The following is a 13,977-nucleotide window of genomic DNA, read 5'->3' on the forward strand; positions in this document are numbered from 1 at the left end:
AAGAGCAGGAAGAGAACATCATCTGCTAGCATATTAATGTTCCAAATTATACATGTCCTTCTTCATAAAAATGGTTTCATTAATTTCAAGTCAAATAATATTGATTCTCAATGTGACACAAAGAGGGGCAATCACTGTAATCCAATTTACAAAGCAATCCGAACAGCAACTGAGGCAAGAGGGAATTGAAACTCTTGATGGCTGATTTTTGCCAAAGAGTCAGCCTTTCAAGCAGTAGAATACTACTTTTACTGGAGCCAAGAAAGTTTAAACATGCATAGATAATTTAAATAAGCCTTTTCTGAAATTAAAAGAGGAAAACAATCTAATGTCATTGTTTCTTAGATGTCTAATGTCATGTTTCTCAGATGTCATTATTATTACAACATAAGTAGCTCTGAGCAAACCGTTTTGTAGACTATAATCATCACCAAATTTTCTGGAGAAAATAGAGAATGTATATAGTTTCCTAAGAGGGGTAAAAACTTTCAAATAAGCTTTATTATTCTTACAGCAAGCTACCTCCACACTAACCCTTAATGAAAGAAGTGTTCAGAGAGGGTATTCTCTTCACATTTCTCTTACTGTAAGCTTTATATATGATAATATGCTATATAAATTCCATGTGTCCCATTTATCATTTTCATTGATGGATTCAGTTCCCCTATAACAAATTGCTACCTTTCTACCACCTCCAATGATACAATGCATCACTGCCTTTCTTTGAATATGTTAGGACTTGTCACTGTGATTCCTTCTGTCTCATCAGTGCATATGCCCCCTACGTTCTAGTCACTATGAAGAATCCTTGCCCCAATCCCAAGATGCTGAACAGAAGCCAAATGAATGCGCATTGAAAATTAATACTGATGAGTCATGTCAGGGAAAGTAATTAAATCTCTTTTGGGTCAGTCAATCAAGTGAGTCAAGCTCTCCAGAGAAACATATACAGCACAAAGAGAGAGAGAAACTGCAGTGGAGTATCAATACTGTAATAAGATGCAGAAAGCCATTGAGAGATGCTGAATAATCTGATTCTTCCTGTGGAAATCTGAGTCCTGTAGTACCAGATCCCTCCTGACTTGGACAATCTGACTCTTTCTGTACCATGCTTGTGGCTTTAATACATTTTCTGCCATGACAATCCTTTCATCTTCCCCCATGTAAGTCACTTTGTCATGATGGATACATTTGGTATGACAAGATATTCTGTATCAGAGCTATTTTTCTACTCTTATTGCTGCTCCCTCACGTGTCAAGCCCAAATCACATCCCTACCTGCCACCCAATCCCTTTTCAAAGCACAAGTACATACACAAAAAAACAGTACACAAAACACTTACTAAAAAGGAAGGACATCATTCCTTCTAATTTCCAGAATCAACACTAACAAAGCCCTGTCTATAGGTACATCCACCATGGTAGATAAGAGAGGACTAGGGAGGGATTTTTTAGCACCAAACTCACTCTTCACTGCTGACTGGCTCTCTGGCTCTGTTTTCAGCCATCCCAACGGCTTCTCAAAGGCAAAACTTGTATATGACTCCCTCTAAACACTCATCCTGATGGGAGAAGGATGGGTAAGCCTGCACAAAATTGAGGGCTAAATTTCTCTTGGTAGTTTAACAAGCTTGCTGTTAAACCTAATTTTCCACTTCCCCTCTGCAGACAATAGGAGAAGATAAGCTCCTTTATTTCATATCTCACCTTGTGCCATGTTTCAGGACAAATCCCTTTCTGGAGATTCCTCTTTCTATTATTGACTAAAGTAGAAGCCTGAAAAATCTGCATAGACTCATTTGCTGGTTTTAATGACTAAAGTTAGGCAAAATGGGTTTCACTCTTGAAGTGGCTTGTATCTGCAGTGTCTGTACAGGTCGCCAGCTGCTCCAGGCAGAGAGGTGCCCTCCTTGGTATTTTGTATTGTAGTCATGAAATCCGCTTCTTATGTGTGTTGAATGATATCCTGGGGACTTCAGATATCATGCACAGCCATGGAAAAGCTGTCTGTGAAGAGCCTAGGTAATTGCAAAGTGATTTACAATAAGGCATGGAAAGGCTGCTGTAGATCTGGCTATTATAGTGCAGCTCACTCCTCCAGCCCGGAGGGAGAGAAAATACACAAAATGTATCTATGCATTTGATAGCATGTTGAATGTTATACTGAGTATATATAGAAAAACAAGGACTCCTATTTAAGTTACTGTTGTGATCCAAAAATATCTTCCAAAGGAGAAAAAACCAAACAAGCCAAATCCATGGTCTATAATTACAGCTCAGTAATTTGTAAGGGGAATGGGGCTATATTTTTCTAGTGGTTGTGTTAATATATTCAGTGTAGTATGGATCAACATTTCTGCTTACCAGCTCTGCGCCCTCTTATTTACAGCCTCTTCTTTGCATCCCTATGGGACAGAGTTACTTGGTACTGCCAAGTTCTCAAAGGATTAAAACAGTGAGTTTGAACCTGCAATTCAGATAGCAGCATGACTCCAGGGGCAGCTCTGAAAGGCTCCATGAAATGAATAGGGAAAGCAAGCTCAGACAGACTGGATAGCAGTCCCCTCACATGGAATTTCTAAATTATTTTATACCTACCTTCAGTATCTACAAATTGAAGAAAGGGAGAAACCACTGAAACAACAGAATCTGATGACTGCAAATGAAAATTAGAAATCAAATGCCAGGTTGTAAATGCTGAAGATAAGAATTAGTGCACCTGCTTGCTCAGAATTATGGCAAAACTAATACCGCTTCCAGATCTTCCAATGAAGTGCGATGTCTTTCTAAAGTTACAAGTACAGTAAGCATTACAGCTTTCTTGCAAACCCTGAGCAGCACCCCATGCAGGGCTGCTCAGAGATGTCAGCTCAAGCTCTGGATGCCAAGTGGACATGTCAGGGCAGTGTCGTTTCTCAGCTTATCAACAGAATTAATTAGCGTGGCATACCACGACATTACCACAGCTAGATTAGTTCCAGTTCCACAATCAGAGCATATAAAGACAGATGAGAAACATCCTTGTCTCACCACATAGATATAAATATGCAAAAATCTTGATTTTCATGAATAGAATTCTACATTCTGAGATGAGCAAGTATTCAGAGCAGACCATCACAACAGCCCATAGTTCTTCAAAGTACCTCCCCCTGTAAGGGTGACCAGTGGAAGATTTATCTATTTGCTATACTTTGCATTATCTCCACTGTTATCTCTCTCTTTTGATGAATGTGTCCAATATTCCCTAAAAAATCAAATTGTTCACAATTTACTGGCATAATATATAGTTGCTAATGGATGGCCTTACAAGGGTTTTGGGAAACATGAAGGCACTTGAATTTACCTCTTCTTAAACGCATGTTTTGCTTCTGTCAGTGGAACACGGGAATGTGCTCTAGCACTTTATGTCAGCTAAGGGAATTTTTCCCTTAGCGTATGTCAGCTAAGGGAGATACAACCAGCACGAGGGCAGAGTCAGTGTCTAAGGAGATTAATGCCACACCGACTAATCATAGAATCATAGAATGGCCTAGGCTGGAAGGGACCTTAGAGATCATCTAGTCCAACCTCCCTGTTTTGGGCAGGGACGCCACCTCTCGACTAGACCTGGCAACACATGGGGACCGAGCGGGAAATAGTGACACATGGGTACCAAGCGGGAAATAGTGACACTTACCATGCCAAAAAACCTTCTCTGGGTTAATGATGCCAAATGTTATCCCACATTAATTCATATTAATGTGTGCTACATAGTGTACATTGCATTAATGTAAACAACACCTACATTAATTTCATAACAATTACATAAAACTGCACAATTCTAAAGCCAGCATGCAGCACATCATCCCATTTGGGTGTATTACAGCAAGCACCAGTGAAGCATGCTTTATAATGAAAAATACAAAATGCTTTAAAATTACTTTTAGAAGGAAAATCTGTTTTCATTTTCTGTCTCAGTTGTAAAAATAAAATATTTCCAGTCATACAGAGCCAGAGCTAGTCTTTGGTTAGATACGCTCTCCTATCCTTTATTGAGACAGATATGATAAAGAATGTGGAATAAAGCTTTGAGAAATGAACTGAAATACGTTTTCCGCTCTCCTTGTCCTCTCCATCTGCCCCTTAATAATGGTCATAGTGACATGGTTCCAGTAGTAAACTGCTAGACAAATAGACCCGTTTTTCTTCCATGCTGCTATTCTTACAACTTGTCAGCACCCGAGCCCAGCAGGATCAGAATGGATGGAGGAGGGAGAACAAGTGGAAGTGGCCATAGGTGAGCCTGGCACATCCACACTCTCAAGTGACCTGATGTGTTTCTCTAGCCCATTGCTTTCCCCTCATCGAATTCATGATGGGTATGGCTGAGCTGTTGGTTTTTTAGTAAATAACCCCATCCACTTTGGTTTCCTTTTCTGTAAGATTGAGTTCAAGCTGAACAGACCTCAAGTTTCCTTTTCAGATTCTTTACAGAGGGTAATGTCTAATAAGAAAAATGAAATTTCTCTAGAAGTGCTAACTCACCTCCGTTATGATGCAGTATAGAGAGTGGTGGAACGTACTGGGGAGGGAAGAAGAAATGGAAAGAAATGAAATATTGTTGAGAGATTAAGGGGAAAGTAAGTGTGAATGGCAAGCAGAGGTACAGCACGTGTTTATTCCTGCACAGATTCTCAAATACTTGTCTCCTGCTGTGCTCTGAAACAGTCAATCCTGGTCTCGAACAGGCACCCCACTGATTCCTCTGTTCCTGCCTCTTACACCAACAGTAGATCAAAATGAAATTCACATTCTTTCAACACTGTTAAAATGCAAGGAATCTCTTTAAGATGTATCCTTAACAAGGGAAAAATAGGTCAAAAGAGCACATTTGTAACTCACCATTCCGATAAAACCTTTCAATCTGCTGACTGAAACACCTCTGCGCAATGCTAAAGTGAATGAGCAGGGTCTTTCTGACGGAGAGAATTTACATGCAACATAATTTTAGCAGATCTGAAAGTCATTGCAAGAGACACGCTTCTATCTTTTAGTAGAGCTGTTGTGGTACCTTCCACACCACCAACATTTTAAATGAATGCACAGTAACAGTAGTCCTCAGGGTCCGCACACCAAATATGCCTCTGTGGGAGCAAACCTCTGTTCTTTACTTCCTGCTGTTATTTTTGAGACTGTCTGTGCTTATTAGAGTATTTTTTTCTTGCAAGATTATTGGACCACTACTAAACCAGTAAAAGTTAGAGAGAAGGAGTAAAGACGACAGGATCTAAGGCAGTCTCAGTTTTTAAGAGTCAGAAAACAGATTTTCTGTGGGACCACTTTGCTGTCTAGTCACTTACAGTGGAGTAGTTTGCATCTTCCTTTGGAAACTTGGTTTTGTCAGGACTTTGGAGGACGTGACAGCCAAAAGGGCTGTTCTTTTGCTCCTGGATGATTAAAAATATGCAGTCTTAGGTTAGTAGCCACGGAGACTCAGCAGAAGGGTCAAACAGAAAAGAAGGTGGCTCTTCACACATAGATAGACACGAGGAGCCCCATGCCAAAGGGTGTTTGAGATTATAAGACATCTGCATAGCCTCAAGGAAGGGGACTGAGCAGCTATTCAAAAGTGAGAGCTAATGAGAGGTACTGGGCAGACAAATTGCACGTCAAGATTGCAAAATGCCCTAAACTAGCCCTCAGCTTTTGCACCTCTTCCATTCCAAATAGTTGAACTCTTTCTGAATATGACGTGTATGCACTTTAAAGCTTTTTTTTTGTTGTTTTAGAGAAATTCAGTTAGGAATGAAGCATTCAGAAAGAGCTAAAGGATCTGTTTTGACACAGCCATCATCCTTACAGGATACGCTTTGGATCAAAAAATGTGTTTGCAGAATCATCATTCAGAAAGAAATAGGAGTTTATAAATAAATTATGTGAATTTAGTCCCAGAAGCAATAAATATGTCTTTGGAATAATACAGTCCTCGGAAAGATTTCCAAGACAAGGCTTCCTAAAAATACGGTGTCAGATTCCAGCATACTAGGAACATGGGGAAAATATTTTGACACCACTGAGAAGAGCAATTAAAATCTTATGTCAGATTTCAGGAGAAAAAAATAATAGTGTTTTTAAAAAGGCTGAAACATTAGAGTAGCCTTATTCCGCATGAATGACTACAAAACCAAGTTGGCTTTCTACTTATCAAATTTATTTCCAAGCACTTGTTGCCATAGACAAATAAAACTCGGCAGAGAACTGAAAAAGAAAACATGCCAGATATTTTTTTTGGTTGCGCTACTGAATTTAGCATCAACATAATTTTGTAAAACCTTCTTGGACTGAATTTTTGGTGATTTTTTTTTTTGGTCTGGTTTCCCACCCACTGACAAATACAAACGTTTTGCAGCTTTTCTCATGTCCAATATTTCAGATTCCCAGCTCTCTAAACGCCACATTTCTGATCCTGTAAACGCATCTGCTGCGGGAGAGGATACAAGCAGCTGGAACCTTTTTTCTTACTCTATAATCTAATGCACTTAGCGAGCCAATGAATATGTGTGAAAGGAGGGGCTTTCTGGCTAAGGGACTCCTTGCAGGGGAACAGCTGTTACAAAGGCAAAACCTTAGCCGAAGCCAGGCAAACACACTCACTTGCATCTCTCAGCGGCTTGGTGCATCTAGGGCTGGCACGACAGCTCCTCCTCTCTCTTGCTCTCTCTGTGAAAAGTGAGGTAACTAGCACAGAGAAACTTAAAGAAGACCAGATCTCGGTCGTGAAATGTTTCAGCAGATCCAGGAATGGCCTGGATCGGTAACATCTCCTGGATTAATCGCCTTGCTCTGCATGAAGAACATTTCAGGAGGTATTTAAACAGCACTGATGATTACTTAGCCTTCCTATGTGGGCCTAGACGGAGCCATCTCTTCTTGCCCATGGCTTTGGTGTACACCCTGATCTTTGTTGTTGGGGTGGCAGGTAACTTCTTAGTTTGCCTGGTGATCCTCAGGCACCAGAGCATGAAGACGCCAACCAATTACTATCTTTTCAGTCTCGCCATCTCAGACCTGCTTGTGCTGCTTTTCGGGATGCCACTGGAAGTCTATGAGATGTGGAGCAACTACCCCTTCTTGTTTGGGCCCGTTGGCTGCTATTTGAAGACGGCACTTTTTGAGACAGTGTGTTTTGCCTCTATCCTCAGCGTGACCACAGTCAGCGTGGAGAGATACATCGCCATCCTCCATCCTTTCCGTGCCAAGCTAGAGAGCACTCGCAAGCGTGCCCTGAGGACCATCGTGGTGCTCTGGGTCCTCTCTGTCCTCTTTGCCCTCCCCAACACAGGCATCCATGGCATCGTGCTGCAGTACTTCCCCAATGGCACCCTAGTCCCTGGCTCTGCTACCTGCACTGTGGTCACGCCCATGTGGATCTACAACTGTATTGTCCAGATTACTTCTGTTCTCTTCTTTGTGCTGCCCATGGGGGTAATAAGTGTGCTGTACTATCTGATGGGGCTAAGAGTAAGTCCTACTCTGACTGTGCTCAGTGTTTCCTTAGCTCATTCTTGTGTGTTTGTGTCTGTATTTGTCTTTTAAGTGATTGCACCTTTTTCTTGCCCGTGCTTTCCCTCCCTCAAATAAACCCAAAAGTATTTCAAACCTCTGGAAACAGTGGGTCCAACTCCTTCTTTGGTATAATTCCATTTTCAAATGAGAATAGCTATGTTGGGGAAAAATTTACCCCTGTCTTAAAAAACTTACTAGTGCTGCTGCTCGCATTTGGATGTTACTTAAACATCCAAGTCTGTAGATTGATTTCAGCCTCTCAGAGATTAGCACATTTGCAGTAGGCACTAGAAGGAAATAGACCAAAAAGAAAAATGTGAAAAGAATAAAAAGGAGCAGGCTAGCGACTGCATCCTGTGCATTATTTGTTTTCCCTCTTCTTGCAACCATGGAATTTCCACGGCATTACTTTATTTTTTTTGGAAATGGTGATAATATTCAGTTGTTAAAACTCATAAAGCTGTTGTAAACTGAAATGCTACCTCATTGCTGACACTAGCAAATTCAGCAGTTGTTTCTTTATATAACTATTGCATAGTTTCACCATTGTTTAAGGCTTCCTCAGAGTTCATTTTCATTCTATCTTCAGAAAGTAAGACTAGTTTCACCAAGTATTGTTCACTTAAGTACACAGATAAAACAACCAGTCTCACAATATTATAAAGCTACGTAGCACAACATTGAAATGCACTGCTAATCATAGCAAGTCGATATTTCAAAAACATAGATCCTTTCTCATCACACTAAATATAACTTAAAGTTTAAAAAGCTATGTGTGATTATTTAGCAAGAAAAGGATGCAATATCTTAATAGAGACTAAAGAATTTACCAAATAATGTTCAAGAAATTTAACCAAATCTCTGCTGGCATATATATAACTTTGTCGTGCTGGTTGATATTTACTGTTACTGAAATTATACAGAAGTAATTTTTCCTTAGCCAGAAAAAGCCACAAGGATTAACTTTCATGTCGCGCACAGCAGATCTTCAAAGAAATGAATGGGTTAAGTCGTCCCCACTGCCTAGTGGATGTTGTGGGGTCTTTAAATAGTTTCACTGAAAATTTTGCAATGTAAGACCTGAAGTGAGGAGAAAGTACTGAAAACATAGCTGTTACAAAAAGAAAAAGATAAATCCTCAAACTAATATCCTTGAGATGGAGTCCCATTGCTTGGGAAGAAATTTGCGCTGCAGTGGGTTTCAGTGCAAGGTCCTTGTCCACTTCCTTCAAACTGATCTCTAAAAGGACACAGGGGTGGATGGTTACCACTGGTTGTCTAAAAGTCAGACTCTATTTAATGAGGATTTTTGACAGTGAGTGAAGAGTCCAGGAACTTTTTTATCCCACCTACTTCAGACATCTCTAAGAGGGAGGTCTAGTTGATCAGATGGGACTTGATTGACCTCGACTAGGCAGGACAATATTTTCTTTCTTGTCTTAGTGTAACTTCCCCTCAGTAACACATTGGATGTACTTGTAATTTTTACTTCAGTTGTCTTTAAATCAAGACAATGCATTTTTGCTAATGCACAGCAGGTCCAGTTTTTGTCATTAACATCTATTTTGCTCCCCAAATTCCCAGTTGTTAAAATTAGAATCATCTTTGGACAGTGATTGCCTTTGGCTAATTTCTGCGGAGCCCAGCATGCTCCTGGAAGAGCCTGTTCCCTTTCCACAGAGGCTGTTGAGCAAACCTTGTACCCTCTAACACTTTTTCTTTTGCAATGGGGGGTCAACTAAGAGTACACCCGGTCTGCAGTTCAGCAGGTAGACAGCAAGTGCTTCAGCCAAATCACTGCAACAGGCAGGACTGCATGCTTTGGGACAAGCCATGAGGTTTTTAAAACATCAATTTTTCCATGAGCTGGAGAGAAATTTTGGTCATCACTCATGTCAGACAAGCTGAGGAGCTTACAGAAAACAGCTCTCCTGCTTTTGCTGCGTGGCCTTACTAGGTTTCCCTGGGGATAGGTGAGTCCCTAATCCTTTTTCTTTCTAGTATGAAATGCTGTGGCTAATAAAGATGTTGGGGAAGAATCCAGTTTTCAGCTTCTTGCTCCCAGCACTTAATTCTCATGCAGTGAATGGGTAACACTGATCCTCAGGCAACCCTACATAGCCTCATACACCCACAAGTGATGTGGCTGGGAGTTCTCCCTCTGTTAAACCAGTGGATGAACTCAAGTTCCAACCTTTGCCATGGACTTTTTTCTTTTTTTTCCCCCCTTCCTCCTTGCCATAACTCATTGTCTATGAAATTGCAACTGCTGAGTTATTCTTACTAGTTCCACCTCCATCTATTACCACTTGAGGCTAAAGAGGAGCATTATAGCATCATCAAAATGACAGGAGGAAGGTGAAAAATAAAGATACATATGCCTCTGGTTTATTACAGCATCAGTGCACTTTATTCTCTGAGGCTTTGGAATGTGTCTGAAATAGATTACTGCTGAGACTGAAAACCACTGAAGGGAAACTAGGGATTTTAATCAATCTGAGCAGGCATTTATCACTAGATATGTTTCAAATCAACTGAGCCTCTTCCTTAAGCAACCATGGATATGACTAAAAGTTATGAAGGGAATAATGTAAAACATGAGAGACTGAATTGCACTGTAATTGAATATAATTTGATTTACATGTGTTTCCTTTTCATGGGTTTTATGAATAAATAAAACATTGAAAGAACGTTTCATTTGATAATACTTACAGAAAGTATTGCTAATCAAAAAATGGGAAGCAAACTCATAGCGTAAAAGGCAAAAGAAAATACACAGCTAGGAGGTTTTCACAAGATTTTCACAAACCCAGATCGATTTTTATCTTTTCCCTCATTCCTGATATTCTTTCACGTATAATTAAAAGAAGTTCCTGCTTCAGGAAGTTGGGGCCATTTATGTACTTTCCATAGATGATCTCTTTTATAATCAAAGTAATTATCATGGTTACTAGACCTGGCCTGTTCCTCTTCAAAGCACCAGCGCTCTCACCATATATATACCGGGGAAGCATTTTTTAGAAGACCAGGAAAAACTACTGGAGAAAACCACCTGCATTGTAGTAACTGGGCAGCATGTGGCTGGATCTGTACATGTCACACACACCGGCTGTCTGCAAGAGAGCATATACGGATTTTGTTCATTAGATGGATTGAATATCAATTAGTCCAAATGAACTCCCTTGAATTCTACAGGAATTTATTCAGTGATTACAGCTGTGTTTCAGAGGCCTCTCTGGGTATTTTTTGGATCATTGGTTTGTGCTTAATTGTGGGGAACCTTTTCAGGAAAACAAACAAACAATATTTTGGTAGAAGAGAAAATAATGCCTAACAAAATATTGTTGACTATTAGCACAAACTGTGAACCAAACACTGACTCACTCAGAAAGAACAACTGGGGAACTGAAATACAAATTTGCTGTAAATACGCAGTCTCAGATGCATAAAATCTGTAGATTGTTTTGATTATAAAGCTTCAATGTTTTTCTACACGAAAACTGAAATTTAGATGTAGATTTTTTTCAATAAGTCCTGAGTTGCCTCAAATTTTGCCTTCTCAAACTACAGCTATACAAATATCAAACAGGCTATGGGGATGTCATCTCCTGTCTAAGCTCTCCTGTGGTTTTTCTCTGTTTGCCAGTTGAAAGTAGACAAATCTTTGGAAGTGAAGGAAATGGCTGTGAATGTCCAGAGACCATCCAGGAAATCAGTCACCAAGATGCTGTGTAAGTACTGAGTCCTTCTATGCTTTATTGACCACGGACAAGAAGGTGACCAGATCCTGAAAGGTATCAAGGAAATTCACTGGATACAAGAGCTACGTGATCAGTAGCTGTAATTTAAAAAAATATTCATTGTTGTTTTATCTGGACTTAGAGGGCATGGGAGAGAAACACCATGGCTAAATATCAAAGTACTCAGAAGAGCAAGTTTCCTTCCCAGCACAAGAAGAGGTTGAGCAAACCTACATGGCAGATGATTGTGTGGCAACTCTCTAATATCCCTCACTCCAAACCTGGCTCTTGCAGCCCTCTAGGGAAGATCCCTCTTTTTAGAGTGCAAATAATCTATCCTGTTCATTTTTAAAGGATGTACATCTGTTTTGCATCACACCATGAGCTCTGCTCGTAAACAGGAAGATCTTGCTAAGCCACATACATCACCTACTGTTAACCACTTAGACCTTCCCAAGAAAAAGTAGCACCTAGACAGACCTCCAGATTGTAGAACATTCAGGAGAATTTGTGCTCCAACCACCCTGAAAGCACTCACCTAATTTCCTAATTAAGGGTTGTCTTTAAGGCAAAGATCACCTTGCTACCAAAATGGTGTTTATGCAGGAAACATAAATCACTTCCAATATTGCCTGCAACAACATTATTCTTTTAGGCAGCGTAAGTCACCTTCTGAAATTGTACTTTGAATTCAGCCTGATTTTCTGCGTCCCACAGCTGTGATCCACAGATCTTCACAGGACCCAAGTTTGGAATGGGTTTGTAAGATCCATTACTAGAGCCAGCACAAGCCAAGCTGTGCGTGGAGGCAAAATCTTTTTCTTTCATGCTGAGCAGCACACCCAGACAGACTTATCAACAGCAGATTGATCCTTATTGATCCAGCCTTATCCTGCCATGAGATGTATAAATATTGCACAGAGAAAATTAACTCCAAGGCACAAAGGAGTCAGTGCGTCGCAGGTACCGGAGCTGAATCCCGATCTCTCACTGGCAGTTGGGCCATTGGACTCTGTACGTGCCACAACATTACCTGGCTGTTGCCTGCTCTGAGTGTCACTGCATATGTATGCTTTGGGTTACCCAGCACAGAAATCACTGGAAAGTTTGTTCTTTTAGCTTGTAGGATTTTTCAGTAAGCACTGCATAAAGACAGAAAGGATGGCAAAACTTTTGAAACAATGGCTACAGTTTGTATATTTAGTCTTTCATCCAGCTTATTGACTATCTCTGCTCTGTGCAGGCTAGTGAACCACATCCTTCCATAACCGACTTGTTTTTCTTTTTCCCTTTCTCTGTGTTAGTTGTCCTTGTGATGGTTTTTGCTATCTGCTGGGCTCCATTCCATGTTGATCGACTTTTCTTCAGCTTTGTTGTGGAATGGACTGAGCCTCTGGCTAATACATTCAACTTAATTCATGTGGTGTCAGGTAAAGCTTTCTTCTTCCATTTGCACAGGGGCTGGCAAGAAAAGAAAAGTATTTGTGAGTGGTTTACTTGAAATATATAGTCATTCAGTCTGTAGGTGACATGAGACATGCATGGAAAAACTTCTTGGGGTTTGGTGAACAATGATGATGTTTGTGCCTGAAATAAAAACTGCATGCAAGTTTCTGCAACATTCAAGACCTGGGCATGTTGCCCAATACAGTTGTCTGAATATTTGCAAAGAACGGAGAAAAAGAAAATAGGACATCATACATCATTACCAGCTGCTTTTCCTTCTTGGAAATGTTTAGAAATGAAGTTTACTGTTATTCAGCTGCATTTAATGAATATACAGCAGCAGGCATTATCCTCAGAGGGTCTCGGAGGCAAATGAGTAACTTTACCAAATGGCAGGACAAAAGACTTGCAAACTGCTCAGGACTAGGTGATATAGCCAAATATTTATGGACCCACCAACTATGTAATGAAGGCTTTTTCAAAGAGGAATTTTATTTGCAGTCTGCCATGGAAAAACACTGGATGTGGCCATTAGGCAGCTCAGACAAATCCAATCTCGTGCAATTGTCCTGGTGTTATAAGAAATAAACTCTTGGCTGGCAGTTATCCTCCGACAGTTTTGATGGGGGCACCAGCTGTGCAAGTCCTGCTGTGGGGCTAAGGGCTGTGCTGGAGGCAGGTCAGCTCAGCTCCAGAGAGAACTGGTTCCTGAACAGCTGGAAATAGTGAGCTCCAGCTAATACCCTCTCTCGGTTTGCTTTCCCTCTGTGTTGCAGTGCGTGAGCTCATCTTGGCGAGCCTTCCCTCTGCCTCTGCCTGGAGATGATCAAGCAGAGATGTGCTTGTTTCTGCTTCCACCCTTGCAGCCACACTTGGTGGAGCTGCAGCACAGGCAATGAAGACATTTTTCTTTTCTTAAATGTTCCACACAAAAAATTAGATCTCTCTCACCCCATCCTTGTTCTCCTAGGTGTTTTCTTCTATCTGAGCTCTGCCGTGAATCCCATCATTTACAATCTGTTGTCCCAGCGCTTCAGGATGGCTTTCCTCAGTGTGATCTCTCCTTGCTGCAAGCACTGGGTCCCTAACCATCCCACCAGCAGGATTCTTGCCCAGCAGAGCATCTTTGTGGTTGAGGACCACAATCTCGTGGACTCTGCTGAAGACATAAGCCTCCCTGGCACCCACAGGGCATCAGTCAGCAGTTCTCGGCTCTCCACTGGTCTGTGACTTTCAATGTCCTGAT

At 40.9% G+C, this 13,977-nt stretch overlaps 1 protein-coding gene across 1 annotated transcript; it reads left to right on the forward strand.

Annotated features, from left to right (window-relative positions):
* The first annotated feature begins 6,780 nt into the window (after nt 1–6,780).
* Nucleotides 6,781–13,961, forward strand: NMUR2 (neuromedin U receptor 2). The gene is made up of 4 exons (XM_009870782.1): nt 6,781–7,500; nt 11,192–11,276; nt 12,590–12,715; nt 13,702–13,961. The coding sequence occupies exons 1-4, from the start codon at nt 6,781–6,783 to the stop codon at nt 13,959–13,961; spliced, it is 1,191 nt and encodes a 396-aa protein (XP_009869084.1).
* The last annotated feature ends 16 nt before the right edge of the window (nt 13,962–13,977 follow it).

This window comes from Apaloderma vittatum, unplaced genomic scaffold (genome assembly GCF_000703405.1).
Source record: "Apaloderma vittatum isolate BGI_N311 unplaced genomic scaffold, ASM70340v1 scaffold2306, whole genome shotgun sequence".
In the NCBI taxonomy this organism is placed as follows: Eukaryota; Metazoa; Chordata; class Aves; order Trogoniformes; family Trogonidae; genus Apaloderma; species Apaloderma vittatum.